Here is a 19,931-nt window from a genome sequence, read left to right as displayed (position 1 = left end):
GAGGTATAGTTTCTTCTTAGGAAGACTGTACTTTGTGTTTGGCTCTTACCATGCAAATCCTCTTGGGGGGGAGGGGAGTTGAGAAACAGGCTTGTTTTCAATTTAAAAACACCCACCATGACTTGAACAGAGTTAGAACTTCAGAGGGAGATTCTGCCCCCTAAAATCTAACCATGTCAGGAATGCAGGAGGAGGAATAAGAATCTGCTCTTTGTAGTGGTACAAAATAATTCAGGTTCACACCAGTGGCAACGACTAGTTTAGTCAGATTAGTTAATAACATTGTTATTCTGCCACTGAGCAGCCTCCGTGAGAGCCCAGAAGGCCACTTTTGCCTCATAACTGCAGAGTGAAGCCCAAGCTTAGGTGGTCCTTACATAACAAGCAGTTTAATCTTGCAAGGAAGAGGAAACTAAGCTGGTTGGTATTCTCTTTAGAGAAGTACCAACTCATTATTGTTCATTTATTTTGGTAATAAAGTGTGAGAGTTCACATATACACTGCCTGTGGGATCCTGCAACATTTCCAGTGAAGCGCTCAGTGTTGTTGAACTTGGGCACATCTGTTCCACTGTCATTGTTTTACTTTTGAAGGGAGTATGGTTGGCACCTGAGTTTGACTAGGCGCACTTTTGTTACTTTGAGTGCAATGCCATTTTACTTTTGTAACCATTTCAAAATCCCTCATTCACTCCTTCCATCCCTGAGGCCATATCACTCCTAGCACTAGTACCTTGCTCATCAAACTTGATAGCAAGAATTCATTTTATCCTTTCACATTGGCAGTAGCTTTTTTGTTTTATTTCCTTTCAAAGTAGTTGATAGAAGATTGGGGAGGATACAAGGAGACTAAAAAAGTCATTAGAAGGATAGAATGACTATTACAAGTTTAATATCTTCTCACATATTGGCCTGCAGGATGAAGAACAGCAGGACATTATTAATTCAGCAGCATTTATTGAAGAGCAGTATGGCCATTTAATTGACACTGTGCTGCTGAAAGAAGACCTCCAGAGTGCCTATAATCAGTTGAAAACTCTGCTAGAGAAGCTGAAGGAGGACTCATTTTGGGTGCCAGTGAGTTGGGTTAGATCATAGCCTGCTCTCACATGTCAAAAGGAAAGCCTATATAAAATGTGTTGTAAATATAAGGATTAAAAGAGGGAACATGTCAGCTGCACTCCAAAACCGCCAGCTTGTCTAGAAAGTAATATGAAAATGTCGTATCAGTTAAACTAGACAGACCCATCAGTCAGAAGCTGACATGGGATTCCTGAACCACAGTTTTTAGTAGTGTCATTTAAAATGTTGAGTGCTCACTGTAGATTGATTGGTAAAAATTTAGTGATTTTTAAGCTTTGTAAATACTTTGTGATGTAGAGTGAAACTTCACCTACTGTCTAAGGTTCCATCCTGCCAATGGCTATGGAAACAAGTATCTTAACGCAGACAAATGGTCCCAGAGAGTGTAAGGGACAAAGCGGGCCTTGAAGATTAAATCTACATGGCTGCGAGACTTTTTTCCCAAATACTTCAGGAAGTTTGGATATACAGGATTTTGTAGTGTATAGATGAAAATGCAGATGTATTAGGATTTTGGAAATCAATGACAGTTCATAATTTGCTAAATCTGCTATTGATAAATAGTACATTATGTACCTAGGAGTTCCTGCTTTCCATTTGCCTGCCACTTTGGATCTTTCCTATATATCAAATCCTTTAGCAATGGCTCCAAATGTAAGCTCATACTTATTTTTGTCTTAAAAATATGAAGTTATTGTTAAGCAAAATCACTGGGACTTCCCACAGAAAATATTGTAATAGCATTTCATATAAAGTCACAGCTTTTCTGTAATGGAATCCACTCACCATTATGTGCTCCTCATGCCAGGCATAGTGTTGCAGCTCTCAAACCAGGATAGCATTTCCCTCACTGGGTGAGGAGACCGTTTCTCTGTCAGGTAACTTGGCCCTCTGGCTGGGTCACAATCTTTTAGTCCACCCCTCCTGGGTCATAGTTGTCCAAACTAGGCTTCAAAACTGTTTTTAATAGAAGCAAACTTTCCACCCTCTCTGGTGCTCTTCTTCAACCAGTTTCTTCCCCAGTTACTCAGGTCCCTCCCAGGCCACTCTCTGCCTAGAGAGCTTTCCTCACTCAGGGCTCTGCAGGAACCATCTTGCTCCCTACTATCTCTTTCCCCAGTTGGATCCTTTCAGGGATCAAACCTGGGTCCTTTTATACAGGAATCACCTCATTCCTCTCAGGTGAAGCCCATTCTGTGCTCAGGGCTGGATCAGCCCCTGGCTCTCCAACCCACACAGCAAGCCACCCTGTTACATTCCCTCTCCAAAAAACAATAAGTAAAATGTTTCTCTTGTCTAGATGCACAACAGTATTCAATCACATTATTCATTCAGGGTCTAATTGGCCCTAATCTACTCAAATCACCAGTGGCTCTGTGTGGTTACTAGACCCCCACCCTATTCATGTGATCTTGCCATTATGTAAAGAGACCATGCATCCCAGTTTTTTTTTAATGAAGTCCTTGGAACTTCTTATGGGACACATGAAATGTTCCAGTTTTTCATTTCATCTATCAAAATGTTCAGGTTTTTAATCACTACAAAATGTTTGTCCAAGATCAGTTCCACTCTTAGTGTTTTGCACACTGTTTCATTCTGATCAAGAAGTGAGCATGTGCTTTGTGACAATCATTGGGCAGGGTCAGTGCTTGTCTTATGACCACATTGCAATACAAGTCTAAGACTGACTCAGTCTGGTCAGTGCAAAACCCCTGCTCTGGCCCCAGGAGGAAGTGCTGGTGGTTCTTCTGCTCCCTCCTTGCTATTGTCATTGGAAGGAAGTGGTGGCACTCAGCTCTTCTGTGATTTTCTGACCCAGGCAGCATAGAGCTACGAAAAGCGAGTCAATGCCAAGAAATTCAGTTTTTTCCTGACCTTAAGAAGGTTACCACAAAAAACATTTGAGTTTTGATTTTGAAAATATGGTCAACTTACCCTTATGGTAAAGGGGAGAGCACTGTGATCAAATAAGTCTTGGCATAGGAGTTGATTAATTGAGCAATTACTACAAGCGTATGTTATTGCAAGTATCAAGTCTCTCACATAAGTCGACAACCTATGGTAAAACAAATGAACCCCAGTAACATTATAGAGACTTCAATGAATTATAGAGTGGAGGAGAATTTCTAGTGCTGTGATTCTGAGGAGATGGGTCATTATTATATTTGAAAAGAGTCATATCACCTGGATGGAGCCAGGTATGCCTTATATGACCAAAAGCAGGGCTTTCCACCATTCCTGCATGTTAAAGGTTCAGTCCATTCAGTGGAGCCCAGGCCCGAATTTGATATATTAACATTTTACCGGGTCTTTATACCAGCTCACTAAATGCATAAACATCTTTTGCATCTTGTTTCTGTTGTAAAGTAGGTTTGAACCCAGCAGAAACTATGTGTCACGAAGAAATCTTGCTGTTTTCCATATTATTGATTTAGTACAGTATGTTTTATAGGCAAAAGTAAAATGACCTGGCCAAAGGAGCTTATAGTCTGGAGGTAGACCAAAAACACAAACTCCCAACAGAAATGTAGAACTACAATGTCTGAGACAAGTAAAGAAACAGAAATGAAAGTCCCCCCCGGCCCCACTGTGCATACCACACAAAGAATGTTGTTAGACATAACTTGAGAATTATTGGTTTCAGAGTAGCAGCCGTATTAGTCTGTATCCGCTAAAAGAACAGGAGTACTTGTGGCACCTTAGAGACTAACAAATATATTTGAGCATAAGCTTTCGTGGGCTATATCCCACTTCTTCGGATGCATCCCACGAAAGCTTATGCTCAAATAAATTTATTAGTCTCTAAGATGCCACAAGTACTCCTGTTCTTTTTGAGAATTATTGTTGCTCAAATCCATTTCCTATCACTACAGCTACTGAAACTCACAACTACATTTATATCAGACCCATCTCGGTTAATGTACTTTACCATTCCCTTTCGCTTCCAATAGTCAGTGACCCAGATTGCACACACCCAGTTCCTGAAAATGTTAAAAAGTCTCTAAAAAGACACTATTCAGCATTAGCAACAATCATCTTCTTACTGATAATTTTACTTAGTAATAAAACTGAAGTTATGGTTGTGTATGATTTGGAGGCAGGGAGGCAGGCTTGGCTTTCTACATAGATGTGCCCCCATCCTATGTTCTCCTCCCCCACCCTCCGCCGCTGAATGGAAAAAATTATCATTTTTACATCTATAGGGAATGTATTATGCTTATAATAGCTATATAAATACTTTGCAGAGGCAAGGGGACCTGGGACTGGATGAGCATGGAAGGGTAGCTGGGGCCTATGTGGATATGCAAAAAATTCAGGCAAGGATCTGGGTGGGAGCCCTAGCACGTGAGCCAGGGCTCAGAAGTGAGGTTGTCAGGTCCAGCTGACAAATCTCTCCCCTAGTGGACATAGTCTCCACGGCCAAAGCAAGTTTTGTTTGAAGTCTGCTCCTCTCACTGTCCTCCTTACCTCGTTAGCTTCAACAGAGGGAGGGATAATGGAAGTCTTACAACAAAAATTTAGATTGTGGGTTGAATTTTCAAAAGTGACTATAGGGTACAAGTCCGCTTGAAAATCAGTGGGAGTTGTGTGCCTAAATCACTTAGGCCAGAGCTATGCTAGAAAAGGTTTGCTGGTATAGCTAGAATGGCAAACTCTAGTTGTATAGACACAGTTTATACTAGGGAAAAGATGCTTCCTCCTCCCCCCAATCCCATGCCAGTATAACTGCATTTACATTAGGTTCTTGGCAATACAGACGTTGCAAAAAGTGGCAGTTCTAACTGACATTATACTGGCAAAAGTGTCTAGTGGAGACCTGGCCTTAGGTGTAGAGGAAAACTCCACCTTGTACCCTCTTTGAGGAAGACACTTTCTCAGGCTGCAATGGCCTGCCAGCGAGAAGCTCTGGACTGCCAGATTGGGTTCCTCTCTGAAAAGACACAGGTGGTTTGCCAGAGAGAATCAGCTACTCCTCCATGCCAGAACCACAACACCTGAGTGTCCAGCTGCTTTACCTGCAAGTCTGTCCACACTCTGCCTCGCCCACCACATCCCAGAGGGGGCAGCTCGCGGGTAGTGCTGCAGGATAAGCGTAGCTGGTAGCTGAGGCACCATCTCTATTGTATAATCGCTGAGCATAACTCTTTGAAAGCAATTTTAAACTAAAGAGCAAAATTTCACACTAAGTGACTTTGTGAGAATATCAGATGGAAAGATGGTGCCTTTGTGTAAAATAATCAATGCCTCTGTAGATTTATTGCAGATTACTAACAGCTTTAATAAATCCAGCTAGACATGATAAATATATATACTGTGTATCACCATGGACAAGGATGTAGGTTAGATGAAACGGCATTCTCTGTGCTGTAAAATAATATCATCAGAAATCTACTCAATGCAGGAATTACTATCAAACCACTTACAAAATGATAGCAGTAAAAGTACAACATAGTTTCAGTTTGCTTCATTGTCCAGTAGATCCCAATAGAGGAAATAGTTGCTAAAAGAACCAAGACAAATGGAAATGTGCAGATTTTGTAAAATATTTAAAATTACAATAACTGAAAACGTCTCATGGTTTAAATTGGTATCAAACACTGAGCTAAAATGTCTTTTGCAGTCTGGTTCATGTAATAAATGATCTTTGCCTCCATTTCTATCCTGTGCAGGCATCAAACCCTGTAGTTAAACACAATTGCCTTTTTATTAATTTGGGAGAATTGTGATGTGAGTTTTTTAGGTGCAGTTTTGTTTGTAAATTCAAAATAAATTATGGCAAAAGTAGACATGTATGTGGTGAAGATTTGGGGGCTGGAGTGGAGAGTTGCACTTTTATAGGAAAACTGAATTCATTCAATGCTCCATTTTATTTTAGAATCCTAAGAAAACATCAGCCAGTTGTAATATGTATCCTTAACAGGCCATCAGACTTTCAAGATGTGCTAAGTCTCTGCTGTATTATCCATGCCTGGTGTATTCTCCTGCAATTAGGAAAGAAAAGGGAGGGAGGGGAATTGAAAAAAATCGGTTCATAATGGAATTGCAACTCAAAGTCTTGACTCCATGAGGAGTTATGCCCGAGGCTCCAATTCAGCAAAGTACATTAGCACATTGACTTCAGCAAAACCTAAAGACGTTTAAATATTTTGCTGAATCAGAGCCCAAGTGTGAGGTCTACAGATTGGGCATCCTGGGACATTCACAAATAATTTCTTTATCCTTTTAATATCTCAGACTTTACAAACCTTTTAGGACATTTCTTTAATCTTTTTGCCAATTTTGTCCTTTAGCAAACAGCAATTTCATCCTTTTTGCATTTTGAGTGGATATGAAATGAAATTTTGCCTCATCTTGCCAAGGCCCCTTGTTTACTCACCAGCCCCATGTTGTCAATCATCATATAAAGGCCAAATTCTGCCCCTAATAAACCAACTATTCAGCAACTAACCTAATTTAAAATTTCATTTACTATTTAGAGCTCAAGCATTTCTGCCACAGCCAGGGCCTGTGGAGAGGGGGTGTGGGGAACTGAATGATGATAGGCAGGGCCCCAACTGAAGGGGTACAGAGGGGAGTTGGGAGGTGTTTGTACTGGCACCAGCTGAAGGGGCTTGTGGGGCAAAGATCTCAGCTGCCTGGAATAGGAGCAAATGGAAGAAGGTGGCAATGTCCAGGCTTCAGACACGTTGCTGAAACAAATTCCAGCTGGAGGAGCACGCAGTGCTGATTTGCAGGCCTTGTAGGAGCAGCAGGTAAGTTGAGAGAGGAAAGGATTGTGAATCACCCCCCACCCCAAAACACACACACACACACCCTATCTCTTTCCCCATACATACAGACATCAGTTATTTCAGCAGATGCCATGTTTAAATGCAAGCTACCAGGTCACTCAGCAGTCCTGCATTTCGTGGGTGGGCAGGCACCTGGCAGGATTTGGACCAGTCTCTCCTAGGTATTATGCACATGCACTGACTGCAGGAGGGGTAAAATACACACACAAATCAGGCCACTTCACTAACAACACTTTGTGACAGCCACATACAGTTTTAGAAAACGAATAAAGCCAAGGCACAACTGTATACCTAGCTATCCCGAGAAGCAATGAGATACCGCGTGGTATTCCGGATATAGTGCCGTGAATTCTGCCAACGAGAAGGGAAGAGTATAGATTTGTCAGTGACACTGATTATCTATTAAAGTGACTATTAGGATTGTAATTAAAACATGTACACTGTCTGATCATGATGCTTTTTTTCCCCTTACACTTCTGCATCCTGTTCCTTCAGTACTTACGTTTCTGCAGTGCAGTGATGAGTCATTAATGGGCTTAGTCTCTTGCGGATCGCTCATCCATGTTTTCTGTTTTATTAGTAGTTAGTGTAAATGCCTGAGGCCAAAAGTAGACCCTGATTTTGGATTCTTCTGATTTGGACATCTCAGCATGAGGTGTCTTGGGTCTGATTTTCACATGTGCTCTCTCCCATAATTCTAGTTAGAGCCGTGGGGAGCTGAAGGTGCTCGAGTTGGCCATCGAATAGCAGAAGCCACTTTTGAAAATGTAACATTTTTAATCCTGATTGCAATCAAGCTATTAAAATATGTATTTCTGAGCTACCAAAAATGTGCCACACCTCTCACAAAACAAGGAAAGACGTAGATCCTGCCACAGAAAGCCCACATTCTAAATCATGTGTTTTACTTTCTTCCTGCCTAAAACCTTGATAAAGAATTCTATTAGTCTTTTGAATTTCCTAGAGCTGAAGTACCAGGACACTAAGGGTATCTGGAAACCCAGGTCTTGCTTAACCCTTTTGACAGTAATGCAGCACACAGGAGGGTGTAATGGGCCTCTGAATCATCTTCAGTAACGGAGGTATCCAAAATGAGCTCAGCAACTTCATTTTAAAATGAGAGGCAGAGACACGGCAATTACTGTGTAAACTCAATAGCCTTCCTTCAACAATGAGCTGCAGCTGTTCCATAGCTTTGTTTCCTTCTTTGTAGGGAGCTCTGTGGCATTGTGATTTTTATGGCATGCATAAGCAGTGACTTAAGGGAGACATTTAATTCTGTGACAGAGAAATTGGGGTTGGCAACTTTTCACAATTACGAGAGAGGACTATGCTTTCAAAGCAGTGTGTGGGAGAAAATGCATATACAACCCCAATTCACTAATAACAGGGTTTATACACTCTTCTCCCACACTCTGCTTAAGAATTTACCCCAGATTCTCAAATTCTTCCAATGCTGAAAAAAATTAGTTAACTGAAAGTCAGTAGTTGCTTTGACTGAAAAATGTAAAGTCTTAGTTCCACTCTGGAGAGTGGCACATAGATTATGCCACAAAGAAGGGAATAATGCCTATAACCTGCTGTCTGGGCTGAGACGCTCACTCAGGTAAATCATGTTTCAGGTGTTGCTAAGACTGCAACATGAGGCGGCTCTTCTTCCTCTTACAATATGATGCAGGAAGCAGATGGAGTCCTTGGAGAAATTCTTGCAGAATGGAGGAGCTATGAGGAGAGAACTAGCATAGATACAGGCACCTGATTTTTTTATAACTTTCTTTTCATTATCTCCATCCCATTGCAAACTGAATGAAACATCCTAATAAATGGAACTGGTTGTGGGGAAAGTCAGTAATTTACAGCCTGCAGATGTGAACACAACATGAGCCTCTAACAGACTGAGGGTGACCATAAAGTTAGAGAAATGTAACAACATGTTTCCAGTTCAGACTCCAGTGACTTCACAAAGTTTCAGTGAGAAATCAGTCGCTGCTGTCAGTCAAATTAGGGACCCTGGCCAGAAATTAAGGCTCAGACTCTTCTTTAATGGTTTTGTCACTTATTGCAGTTTGTAGCAAACCAGAAAAAGCCAGAGCCTAAAATCTTGTTCAGCCACAAATGGATTTTATATCTGAAATCATGCATGTGACTACAGGGTGATGCTCATATTTAAGTTATAAATGCAGCACAACAGGTATAGTTTTCTTTTCTTTGTACTAAAAGGTCATATTAATTGAGACTGTCAGAATAAAAGGTCAACGAAGCTCACACCCCAATGAGAGAACCCTTATTACGCTGAGACGCCATCCCTTAAGGGAGCCAGCCCTTCAGCCTGATAAACAGGGAGATGTTTTTCATTTAATACATACTTGACAAGGAATTAATCTAATTCTAGTGAATTCTTCCCTTTCCCATTACCCAAGTCTTGCTGATTACAACAACGGGTAGCTTTAGGGAGCAATTATATCTAGTCCAATATATGATTAACTAAGTAGCATTTGATTTAACAAGATCCCCTCCATATTACTGTGCAATGGTACTGGGCTTGCTTATACCTAGATACACATATACAGATACACCTATACAACAAAGTAAAAGAAGCAGTGAGAGGCAAAAGGGCATCCTTTAAAAAGTGGAAGTTAAATCCTAGTGAGGAAAATAGAAAGGAGCATAAACACTGGCAAATGACATGTAAAAATATAATGAGGAAGGCCAAAAAAGAATTTGAGGAACAGTTAGCCAAAGACTCAAAAAGTAATAGCAAAATTTTTTGTAAGTACATCAGAAGCAGGAAGCCTGCTAAACAACCAGTGGGGCCACTGGACGATCGAGGTGCTAAAGGAGTACTCAAGGATGATAAGGCCATTGTGGAGAAACTAAATGAATTCTTTGTTGAGAAAGAAACAATGTGGTTTTAGTAAAGGGAAATCATGCCTTACCAATATTCTAGAATTCTTTGAGGGGGTCAACAAGCATGTGGACCAAGAGGATCCAGTGTACTTAGATTTTCAGAAAGCCTTTGACAAGGTCCCCCACCAAAGGCTCTTACGCAAAGTAAGCTGCCACGGGATAAGAGGGAAGGTGCTCTCATGGATTGGTAACTGGTTAAAAGATAGGCAACAAAGTGTAGGTATAAATGGTCAGTTTTCAGAATGGAGAGAGGTAAATAGTAGTGTCCCCCAGGGGTTTGGTCTGGGACCAGTCCTATTCAACATATTCATAAATGATCTGGAAAAAGGGGTAAACGGGTGGCAAAATTTGCAGATGATACAAAATTACTAAAGATAGTTAAGACTCAGGCAGACTGCGAAGAGCTACAAAAGGATCTCTCAAAACTGGGTGACTGGGCAACAACATGGCAGATTAAATTTAATGTTGATAAATGCAAAGTAATGCACATTGGAAAGCATAATCCCAACTATACATATAAAATGATGAGGTTTAAATTAGCTGTTACCACTCAAGAAAGAGATCTTGGAGTCATTGTGGATAGTTCTCTGAAAACATCCACTCAATGTGCAGCAGCAGTCAAAAAAGTGAACAGAATGCTGGGAATAATTAAGAAAGGGATAGATAATAGGACAGAAAATATCATGTTGCCTCTTTATAAATTCATACACCCACATCTTGAATACTGTGTGCAGATGTGGTCTTCCCATCTCAAAAAAGATATATTGGAATTGGAAAAGGTTCAGAAAAGGGCAACAAAAATGACTAGGGCTTCCGTATGAGGAGAGATTAATAAGACTGGGACTTTTCATCTTAGCAAAGAGACATACTATGGAGAGAGATGATTGAGATCTATAAAATCATAACTGGTATAAAGAAAGTAGATAAGGAAGTGTTGTTTCACTACTTCTCATAACACAGGAACTAGGGGTCACCAAATGAAATTAATAGGCAGCAGGTTTAAAACAAATAAAAGGAAGTATTTCTTCACACCACACACAGTCAACCTGTGGAACTCCTTGCCAGATGATGTTGTGAAGACCAAGACCATAACAGAGCTCAGAAAAGAACTAGATAAATTCATGGAGGATAGGTCCATCAATGGCTATTAGCCAGGACGGGCAGGAGTGGTGTCCCTAGCCTCTGTTTGCCAGAAGCTGGAAATGAGCGACAGGCGATGGATCACTTGATGATTACCTGTTCTGTTCATTCCCTCTGGGGCACCTGGCACTGGCCACTGTCAGAAGACAGGACACTGGGCTAGATGGACCCTTGGTCTGACCCAGTAGGGCCATTCTTATGTTCTAGATACACGTATATCCAATGTAAAACTATTTTGGTTTGCTTTAATAAAGGATGTATATGCCCAGAACGACGGGATCCAGATAAACTAGCCAACAGCTGATCGTGCACATTTTGGTTTGGAAAACTTTAAAATCAGCCAATTCATCTCCTGAGACTTGATTAGTCTGACTATAGCTGCAAACAGTGTTTCCAAGAATAAAATGATTATACATGCCTGCCAATCAATCTCAGACTTCCTACGATCATATGTAGGTTTAGGGTCACCAAGTCGCTTCAGAATCCCCTGATTTTCAACAGTGATCCTCACCATCTCCCTGTTCTGCTTCTCCCTATTTGAGCTGCAAAAAACAAATGTGAATGAAAACCTTATTTGTGAAGCCATAGAATTCTCAGAATCTTCGTGCTGAATGGCTGACACTAATGAGGCATGAGTTGATGGTAACTGGTGGCATATACTCAGTCAAAATACTTTTATCTGTCCTCTACTAAGGGGCATAACTGATGTATTTCGCTGAGTCTGCTCACTGATGATTGACTCCAGTCCACAGCTCTCCAATAAAGGCTCAATAGCAGATGCTGCCTGAAACCCAGAGTTGTGAAATCATATTTTTTGGCATAAGTGTCCCCTCCAGGCTGATTTCTAGATTTATTATTGTTGGTTACTTCGCAGCACCCCAAACTGTAGCAGGTGTCTCCCAGTGCATATGTACAGCCCTGCCCCAAACATTATATCAAACGTGCTGCAGGAAAGAGGCAACAGAACAGAAATGAAGGGTGTAGAAGGGAAGACAGTAATAAAGTTATGCCGCTGCTGGACACGTGCACCACACGAGTGGAATCTTGTCTATAGTTTTAAATATACAAAAAGAAAATACACATCTTGGTCAGCTCATTTCAGATGGGTGTCCTAGTAGGAATGGATTATAAGGAGGGGCATGAACGTGGCATGGGTAGTGATATATTGCTAAATCAGTTTGGGAGGGCATTCCATGATTGGGAAGGGCAGCATGGACAAGGGCTGAGATGTTTGAGGGAGAATGGGTGTACTGCATATCTGTCATGACTGGACTGTGGGGCAGTCATGCCTAGGGGTTAGAACAGGGATCAGACGCCAAGCAGCAGGCCAGGTCAGGCTAGCAGGTGATCAGAGGCGGAGACAGTGCTGAGCCGGAGGCAGCAGGAGCAGGCAGGGTCAGGTTACCAGCAGCTCAGAGTCACTGGATGATGGCTTGGAACATACTGGCTCCCCCAACAGTATCAGGGTTGGAAGTGCAGAATGGGTAAGGGCTCATGAAGGACAAGGTTTGATAAGTAGGACGGGACAGAGCAATGCAGGGCTCTTAAGGCGAGGAAGGACGGGAAGCAAAACCTTGTTGTGGAATGAGAGCAGACAGTCGAAGGATGCGGGGGGTGGAGGCTGATATGGGCTGAAAGATAGGCCAGGAAGATTAGCTTACTGGACACATTTTGCATGGACTGGAGGGGGTGATGTGGATGCCAGCGTGGCCAGAGAAGAGAAAGTTGCATCATCCAGACAGCTGATAATCAGGGCCTGGGTGCGAGCTTTTGCTGGGTGGCTGTCTGGGAGGCCAGGTAGAGTTGAGTTGGAGAGTGCACGGAGAAAAGTAGAGCAGGCCAAGGACAGAGCCCTGTAGAGTCTGGGCAGAGAATGGGTAAGGTGAGGAGACCCCCGCCCCACAAAGGAAAGATAGTCAGAGAGGCAGGAGGACAGTGCTGCAAAGTCATGCACACCTGTGTGTGTGTAGGAAATGAATGGCAGCATCAAAAGCCATGGGGGGGTCAAGGAGCATGAGGATGCAGTTGAGGCCCATGGAGTGGAGCAGAGAGCAGTTACTGCCTTGTCCCATTCCCTCCCAGAAACACGTAAAAGTGACTTCCATAGAGGGGTGTGGTGGGTGAGTGCTGCCTTACTGGTGCAACTCCAACTGCTTCCGCCAAAAATGGCCCCTTTTAAGCCTGAAGGCATCATCTGGCCTCAGATGGTACCACGTCCCCAAATGCACCAGTGCAACTTCTGAGAACAAAGGAGTGAACCTGAAAGGATGATAACTGAGATAGCTCTGCCTTTTGTGAAGCGTGAGTTCTTTGCAGCTAGACTGTCTGCTGTACGTTTGTGCTATGCCCAGCACAATGGGGAATCTGATCCCGAGTGAGGCTTTGGGCTGCTCCTGTAATCCAAATAATACTATCTACCTCCTCTGAAAGTATTGATTCCAGCAATCCACCATCCCGGTCCCACGCTGAATGGTAGCTAACCTCTCTGCTAGCTGTTTGTTTTCTCTTTCGATTCTACCAATTCTCTTCTGGTCCTCCTGTGCAAGAGACCCAGTTTTGTGATATCACTCTCCTGCTTCAAATCCTTCCTCAAGAGGCACTTTATTGGGTTAGCGTCCCATCAACCTCCACTCCCATAGTCCATTGCCTGCCATATCTGCCAGCCAGCCCCCCATGCCCACGCCTGTCATCCATCATGTCCATAATTGCCATGCTCTTTGCTTGTCCATCACTACTGCCTTCCCCACTATTTTTCATCAGAATAAATATATGTATTTCAAAGAAACTAACAAGACATGCAGAGGCCAGGAGCATCTTTGATCCTTTTACTATGGTTTCTGCATCCTCTCACTCTCCCCACCCCCTTTTCTAGGTGTGAACCCTTGCTGTGCCACATCCAAAGTAAACTATATGCCCCCTCTCTTTACTTATCTGAAGCACTGCCTGATCTTTATGGCACTGTGTAAAGCATGATGAATAAATCTCAGGTAGTACAGGAGAGAACTGAACCCACATGGAAAGAAGAGTACCTGAATCTTGCTCATTTTAAAGTGATGGTGAGTTTGTGCACGTGGGGGTTTATTATCAACACGAGGTCTTGCTGGAGGAAAAAGACAAAATCAAAATGAACGTTATGCTATGATGAGTCTTTAAGAGCTGCTGACACCCCGCTCCCTTTCCCCAGTCTTTTGTTACTTAGCACAGCATCATAAGAACATAAAACTGGCCATACTGGGTCAGACCAATGATCCATCGAGCCCAGTATCCTGTTTTCTGACAGTGGCCAATGGCAAGTGCTTCAGAGGAAATGAACACAACAGGTAATCATCAATCAATCCATCCTGTCATCCACTCTCAACTTCTGGCAATAAGAAGCTAGGAACACCCAGAGTATGGGGTTGCATCCCTGACCATCTTGGTTAACAGCCATTGATGGACCTATCCATCATGAACTTAGGGGTGTGCAGAGGTCTTCCAGGGGATACATCAACTCATCTAGATATTTGCCTCGTTTTACAACAGGTGACATAAAAAGCACTAGCGAAGTCAGTACAAACTAAAATTTCATACAGACAATGCTTTGTTTATACTGCGGTATATACCATACACTTAAATGTAAGTACAATATTTATATTCCAATTGATTTATTTTATAATTATATGGTAAAAATGAGAACATAAGCAATTTTTCAGTAATAGTGTGCTGTGACATTGCTGTATTTTTATATCTGATTTTGTAAGCAAGTAGTTTTTAAGTGAGGTGAAACTTGGGGGTAAGCAAGACAAATCAGACTCCTGCAAGGGGTACAGTACTCTGGAAAGGTTGAGAACCACATTCTTTTTGAACCTCCATTATAGTTTGGCTTTCATAACATTCTCCTGGCAACAAGTTCCACAGGTTGACCGTGCATTGTGTGAAGAAGTACTTATTTTTTTTTGTTTTAAACATGCTGCCTATTAATTTCATTGTGACCCCTCGTTCTTGTGTTATGTGAAGGTAAATACTTCCTTATTCACTTTCTCCACAACATTCATGATTTTGTAGACCATTATCACATCCACTCTTAGTCATCTCTTTTCCAAGCTGAAACGTCCCCATCTTTTTAATCTCTCCTCATACAGAAGCTGTTCTATACCCTTAACCATTTTTGGTCTTCTCTGTACCTTTTCAAATTCTAATATATCTTTTTTGATATGGGAGGCATGACCAAAGTTGCATGCAGTATTCTAGGTGTGGGTGTACCCTGGATTTATATAGAAGCATTAAGATATTTTCTGTCTTATTATCTATCCTTCTCCTAATGGTTCCTAACATGCTGTTAGCTTTTTTGGCTGCCGCTGCACATTGACCAGATGGTTTCAGAGAACTATCTACAATAACTCCAAGATCTCTTTCTTGAGTGGTAACAGCTAATTTAGACACCATAATTTTGTATGTATAAATGTGATTATGTTTTCCAATATGCATTATTTTGCATCGAACATTGAATATCATCTACGTAACAGGGCCAGCACCCGCCTCTTGTGCGTGCCCCCTTTTCTCTGGCCGATAGTGCCTGCAAACACAGTTCTTTTCATCTTGGGGAAACCCACCTCTTGTGGATGGCCCGCTTTCTCTTAGTTAGGTGTGAGACTGCTTTTGTTTTTTTGTTCTTTAAACGGGGTGGCACCCGCCTCTTGCGAGTGCTCTCCCCACCCCGGGCTCGTGGTTTTCTCGGCTGGTCTTCGGCAGCTCAGCCCTCCAGCCAAGCCACACACGCTGTCCCCCTTCTGGGGTATACAGTCCAAGTTCTTTCTCAGACCTGGTACGGGGCCATAGCTCTGCAGTGAGCTGCCTGTGGCCTGCTGCTCGTCTAGTCAGCCCGGAACCCAGTCCTCCCTCATCAAGATCCACACAGCAACTGAATTTCTCTGCGCTCTGCTGCTTGTCTTATATAGAACCCTTCTGGCCCCGGATTGGTCGCTCCAGCAACTCCTCTGATTGGCTGCTCTTCTGCAGCCACTCTAGGCTGCCTGGAGGATTTCTCGCTGCTCTATTCTGGGAAAGGGTGATGCAGGGCCATGACGCCTCCAGATGGGGACCTCTGGACCTAGTCCATCTTGACATAATCTGCAGTTTTGTTGCCCAGTCACCCATTTTTGTGAGATCCCTTTGTAATGCTTCATAAACTGCTTTGAACTTAACTATCTTGAGTAATTTTATATTGTCTGCAAATTTTGCTACCTCATATTACTCCTTTTTTCAGATCATTTATGAATATGTTGAACATCACTGGTCCCAGTACAGATTCCAGAGGGGGCACCACTATTTACCTCTCTCCATTTTGAAAACTGGACATTTAGTCCACCTGTTTGTTTCCTGTCCTTTAACCAGTTACTGATCCATGAGTGAACTTTCTTCCATGACAGCTTACTTTGCTTAAGAGCCTTTGGTGAGGGACCTTGTCAAAGGCTTTCTGAAAGTCCAAGTACGTATAGATGCCTATATCCTCTGAATCACCCTTGTCCAAATGTTTGCTGACCCACTCAAATAATTCTAATAGATTGGTGAGGCATGATTTCCCTTTACGAAAGCCATGTTGACTCTTCCCCAACAAACTGTGATCATTTATGTGTCAGATAATTCTGTTCTTTACTATAGTTTCAACTAATTTGCCTGATACTGAAGTTAGGCTGACTGGCCTGTAATTGCCAGGATAGCTTCTGGAGCCTTTTTAAAAAATTGGTGTCACATTAGCTATCCTCCTGTCAACTGGTACAGAAGCTGATTTAGGTGATAGGTTACACACCACAGTTAGTAATTCTGCAATTTTTATTTTTGAGTTCCTTCAGAACTCTTGGGTGAATACCATCTGGTCCTAGTGACTTATTACTGTTTAATTTATCAGTTTGTTCCAAAAATCTCTGGGACAGTTTGTCATTTAATAAGAATGGCTCATGTGTGGGAACTTTCCTCACATCCTCTGCAATGAAGACTGATGCAAAAAATTCATTTAGCTTCTCTACAATAGCTTTATCTTCCTTGAGTGCTCCTGAAGCACTTTGATCGTCCAGTGGCCCCACCGATTTTTTGGCAGGCTTCCTCCTTCTGATGTACTTAAAACATTTTTTGCTGTTGGTTTTTCAGTCTTTGGCTAATTGCTCTTCATATTTTTTTTTGGTCTGCCTAATTATATTTGACTTGCCAGAGTTTATGCTCCTTTCTATTTTCCTTAGTAGGATTTAACTTCCAGTTTTCCAAGGATGCCTTTTTGCCTCTAACCACTTCTTTTACATTGTTGTTTAGCCACGGTGGCACTTTTAAAGTCCTCTTGCTATGTTTTTTAATTTGGGGTATACATTTAATTTGAGCCTCTGTTATCATGTTTTAAAAAGTTTCCTTGCAGCTTGCAGGCATTTCACTTTTGTGTCTGTATCTTTTAACTTCCATTTAACTAGTTTTGTCATTTTTGTGTAGTTCCTCTTTCTGAAGTTAAATGCAACTGTGGTGATATTATTACCTTGGGTGGTATTTGACAGATTTACAACTGGCTGAAACCTCCAGTATTCATTTATCAGAATCTTCTAAGCAGCATTTTGAATTTTTAAGGAAAAATGTTCCCTAGTGCTGAGGAATTTGGGGAAGTTGGCAGCATTTTGCAAAGTGTTCAACCAGGTAAATATGTCAAAAAAATTTCTCAGATGGCTGCATTTCCTGGTTTTCAGCCCAGATGAAACAAGAAACCCAATTATCATGAGACTTCTAGTCCAATTTACAGACTAAATGGGTTCTGCTAAGCAATGAAACCTTGATGATTATCAGAACTATATCTGCAAATCTTTTGAATCTCATTGGTTAATTATCAGAGAGTACCTCATATTTTTAATCTCTTCATTTTATTTCTGAATCAGAATAAACAGAAATTAGAGAATCTTAACTTCAAATTAATAAAAAACCCAATTGTCCTAATAATTTTTCAATCAGCGCTTGCAGGTCAGATACAAGATTTTTCAATATATGTATATATGTATGATATTCTTATCAATAAAACTATCTGATCACTAGCAATGCCAATTTAATAAACTCTTCTCACCTATCCTTCAACATCAAAAGAAACTGTTTCGGTATAAATCTGTATGTAAAATTATAAAATTCTGCAAAAGTTTCAAATCCTCATGAAACCCTGTGTCATTCTGTGAATCCACTGGCTCTCATCATGGAAACTACAAACTAACAGGAGTATATGTCATCTTAAAACATGTGTCTGGTCTTATCTTAAAAAGAGAAAGTACCCATATTTCCCAGCAGGATTTCCTCAAGCCTTCTTTACTTATACAGAGTCCTGACTGAAATTCCCATTTTTCTGGTGTATATAATTTACACTTTCTGAGTTGTATGGCTAGCTATCCTTCAGGAAAACATCTCATCTGGTTTTAAAACCTTTTAACTGTGACTTCAGAAATGTGGAGGAGAAATATTTAAGAAAACATACCGAGTTCTAGTTTGTTCTTGTGAGAGAGATAGTCACCAATGTCCAGTTTTTTCTTCATGGTGGTACTCTGCCTGTGATTGGCAATAATCACTGGATATGCTAAGTACTCTAAACTGCTCATCTTTGCTGTTCTAATCCTAGGTACCAAGTAAGGAGGTAAAGCCCTAGTGTAAAATGAGTTGTACCACTGAAAGTTGCCATAGATACTCCACTTATGACATCAGAGGCCAGCATTTGCTATAGGAGAAAGCACTGTAAGCATAACAAATAATTTTGGTGAAATTAACCAATCAGCAAGCAGCTTCTCATGGCAGATAAATATTTCTTTAAAATAGCTTGCTCACACAGCCCCAAACTGAACATGGGCGTTACAAGCAGAAAGTTTATAATTCTTTTGCACAGACAGTAATGCTGTACCTGTCTCTGCCCCATGGCAGCTCAGCAGGAGGTTGGTAGAACAAACATGTTTAAGGGATATAAATATCTCAGAAACATAAGATTTCTCAAAAGTGTAGGTGGCCCTAGGGTACAGCATCTGCAGGGCATTGATAAAACAGTAGCCCATTGCAGAGGCTCACTCCTCTGAATAAGTGAGAGTCTCGCAGGCCCCCCTTCTGTCGCTTGCCTCAAGAGCACTAATTCAGTAGATTTTCCTTTTGATAATTAGGCAACAATATAATACACTGATGACCTGACAATTTAAGTTTGAAATAAAGTTAAATCTAAATCATTAAACCTTTCTTTCAAAATTTAAATAGCCCAACAACAGAGATGAAAAAGGAGGAGAAAAGAGAAACACTGCATGGGAAATGCTCCCTTTAGTGCTTGGTACTACAGGACGGTGTGACACAGATGCCCATTTGTGGTTCAGTGCTCTGTTAGCAGCTCCCATCAGGCCTGACATACTACAGCTAACAATAATCATAATCTGGATGTAAAAGGTCTCATATAACCTATAATTGGAAAACTAATACCACACTGATACTTAAAATTATTGCATGTTGTATGTACGGGAGGTGTACAAAGAGTTATGGATATGTGCTAGAATTATGTTATTAAAATGTGTTTGGCAAGCAATGCATAAGCTCATTGTGCCCTAAACAACAGAAGTGTATTTGTTTGTCTGACCAACCAGGCAGAGACAACAAAGGTACATGTATGTTAAAGGCAAACAAAGCCATCAACTTAGTGAGTGAGGGAGATAGGCTCTTCCATGGGTCTGAACCTCAAATGATAAGTAATTGAGTCAACTGATTGTATACAATATTACTGTATTATAAAATTGGGGGTAAGGTCTTTTATGAAAGCTAGTTCCACATTGGTGATTAATATCATTGTGAAATATCTGTATTAACACCAGCTGAGGCCTTAATGGTACTCACTGATATTATGCTTTAAAGTCTGTGACCAAATACAGGGAGAAACAGGTTTTCCCCCAGACACGAGACAAGGGAGCCTTGTGGAATTAAAACAATGGAAGCCCCATTTGGGAAGATCTGTGGCTAGGAGGTGACAGAAAAGGACAAATCACTTTCTGAC

The 19,931-nt window shown here is 41.4% G+C and overlaps 2 protein-coding genes across 4 annotated transcripts in view; one reads left to right on the top strand and one right to left on the bottom strand.

Annotated features, from left to right (window-relative positions):
* MPP3 (MAGUK p55 scaffold protein 3) overlaps positions 1 to 19,931 on the top strand; it is a 78,383-nt gene that overhangs the window by 45,549 nt on the left and 12,903 nt on the right. For 2 of the 3 annotated variants that reach the window (XM_054014065.1, XM_054014066.1), the window contains one exon: positions 918 to 1,854. The exons of the other annotated variant lie outside the window; for it this stretch is intronic. In XM_054014065.1, coding sequence (XP_053870040.1) covers positions 918 to 1,097 — 180 coding nt within the window. In that variant the 3' untranslated portion in view covers positions 1,098 to 1,854. Of the gene's footprint in view, positions 1 to 917; positions 1,855 to 19,931 lie in introns of those variants that run through there. 3 annotated transcript variants of the gene reach the window in all.
* CFAP97D1 (CFAP97 domain containing 1) lies at positions 5,333 to 19,696 on the bottom strand. The gene is made up of 6 exons (XM_054014107.1): positions 18,393 to 19,696; positions 13,951 to 14,021; positions 13,340 to 13,458; positions 11,340 to 11,463; positions 7,166 to 7,225; positions 5,333 to 6,064 (listed from the first exon to the last, which is right to left on the bottom strand). The coding sequence occupies exons 1-5, from the start codon at positions 18,511 to 18,513 to the stop codon at positions 7,166 to 7,168; spliced, it is 495 nt and encodes a 164-aa protein (XP_053870082.1). The 5' UTR covers positions 18,514 to 19,696; the 3' UTR covers positions 5,333 to 6,064.

Source organism: Malaclemys terrapin, chromosome 25 (assembly GCF_027887155.1).
Source record: "Malaclemys terrapin pileata isolate rMalTer1 chromosome 25, rMalTer1.hap1, whole genome shotgun sequence".
Lineage (NCBI taxonomy): Eukaryota > Metazoa > Chordata > Testudines > Emydidae > Malaclemys > Malaclemys terrapin.
This window is presented reverse-complemented; position numbering and strand designations above follow the sequence as displayed.

Bases quoted from the DNA above. Each gene is read 5' to 3' on its own strand.
- CFAP97D1 (XM_054014107.1), bottom strand. From the start codon at position 18,513: ATGAGCAGTTTAGAGTACTTAGCATATCCAGTGATTATTGCCAATCAC. The intron at 14,022-18,392 runs GTATGTTTTCTT...TTTTTCCTCCAG, and splicing joins CAAGAACAAACTAGAACTCG to CAAGACCTCGTGTTGATAAT. The intron at 7,226-11,339 runs GCATGTATAATC...TCTCGTTGGCAG, and splicing joins AGTCTGAGATTGATTGGCAG to AATTCACGGCACTATATCCG.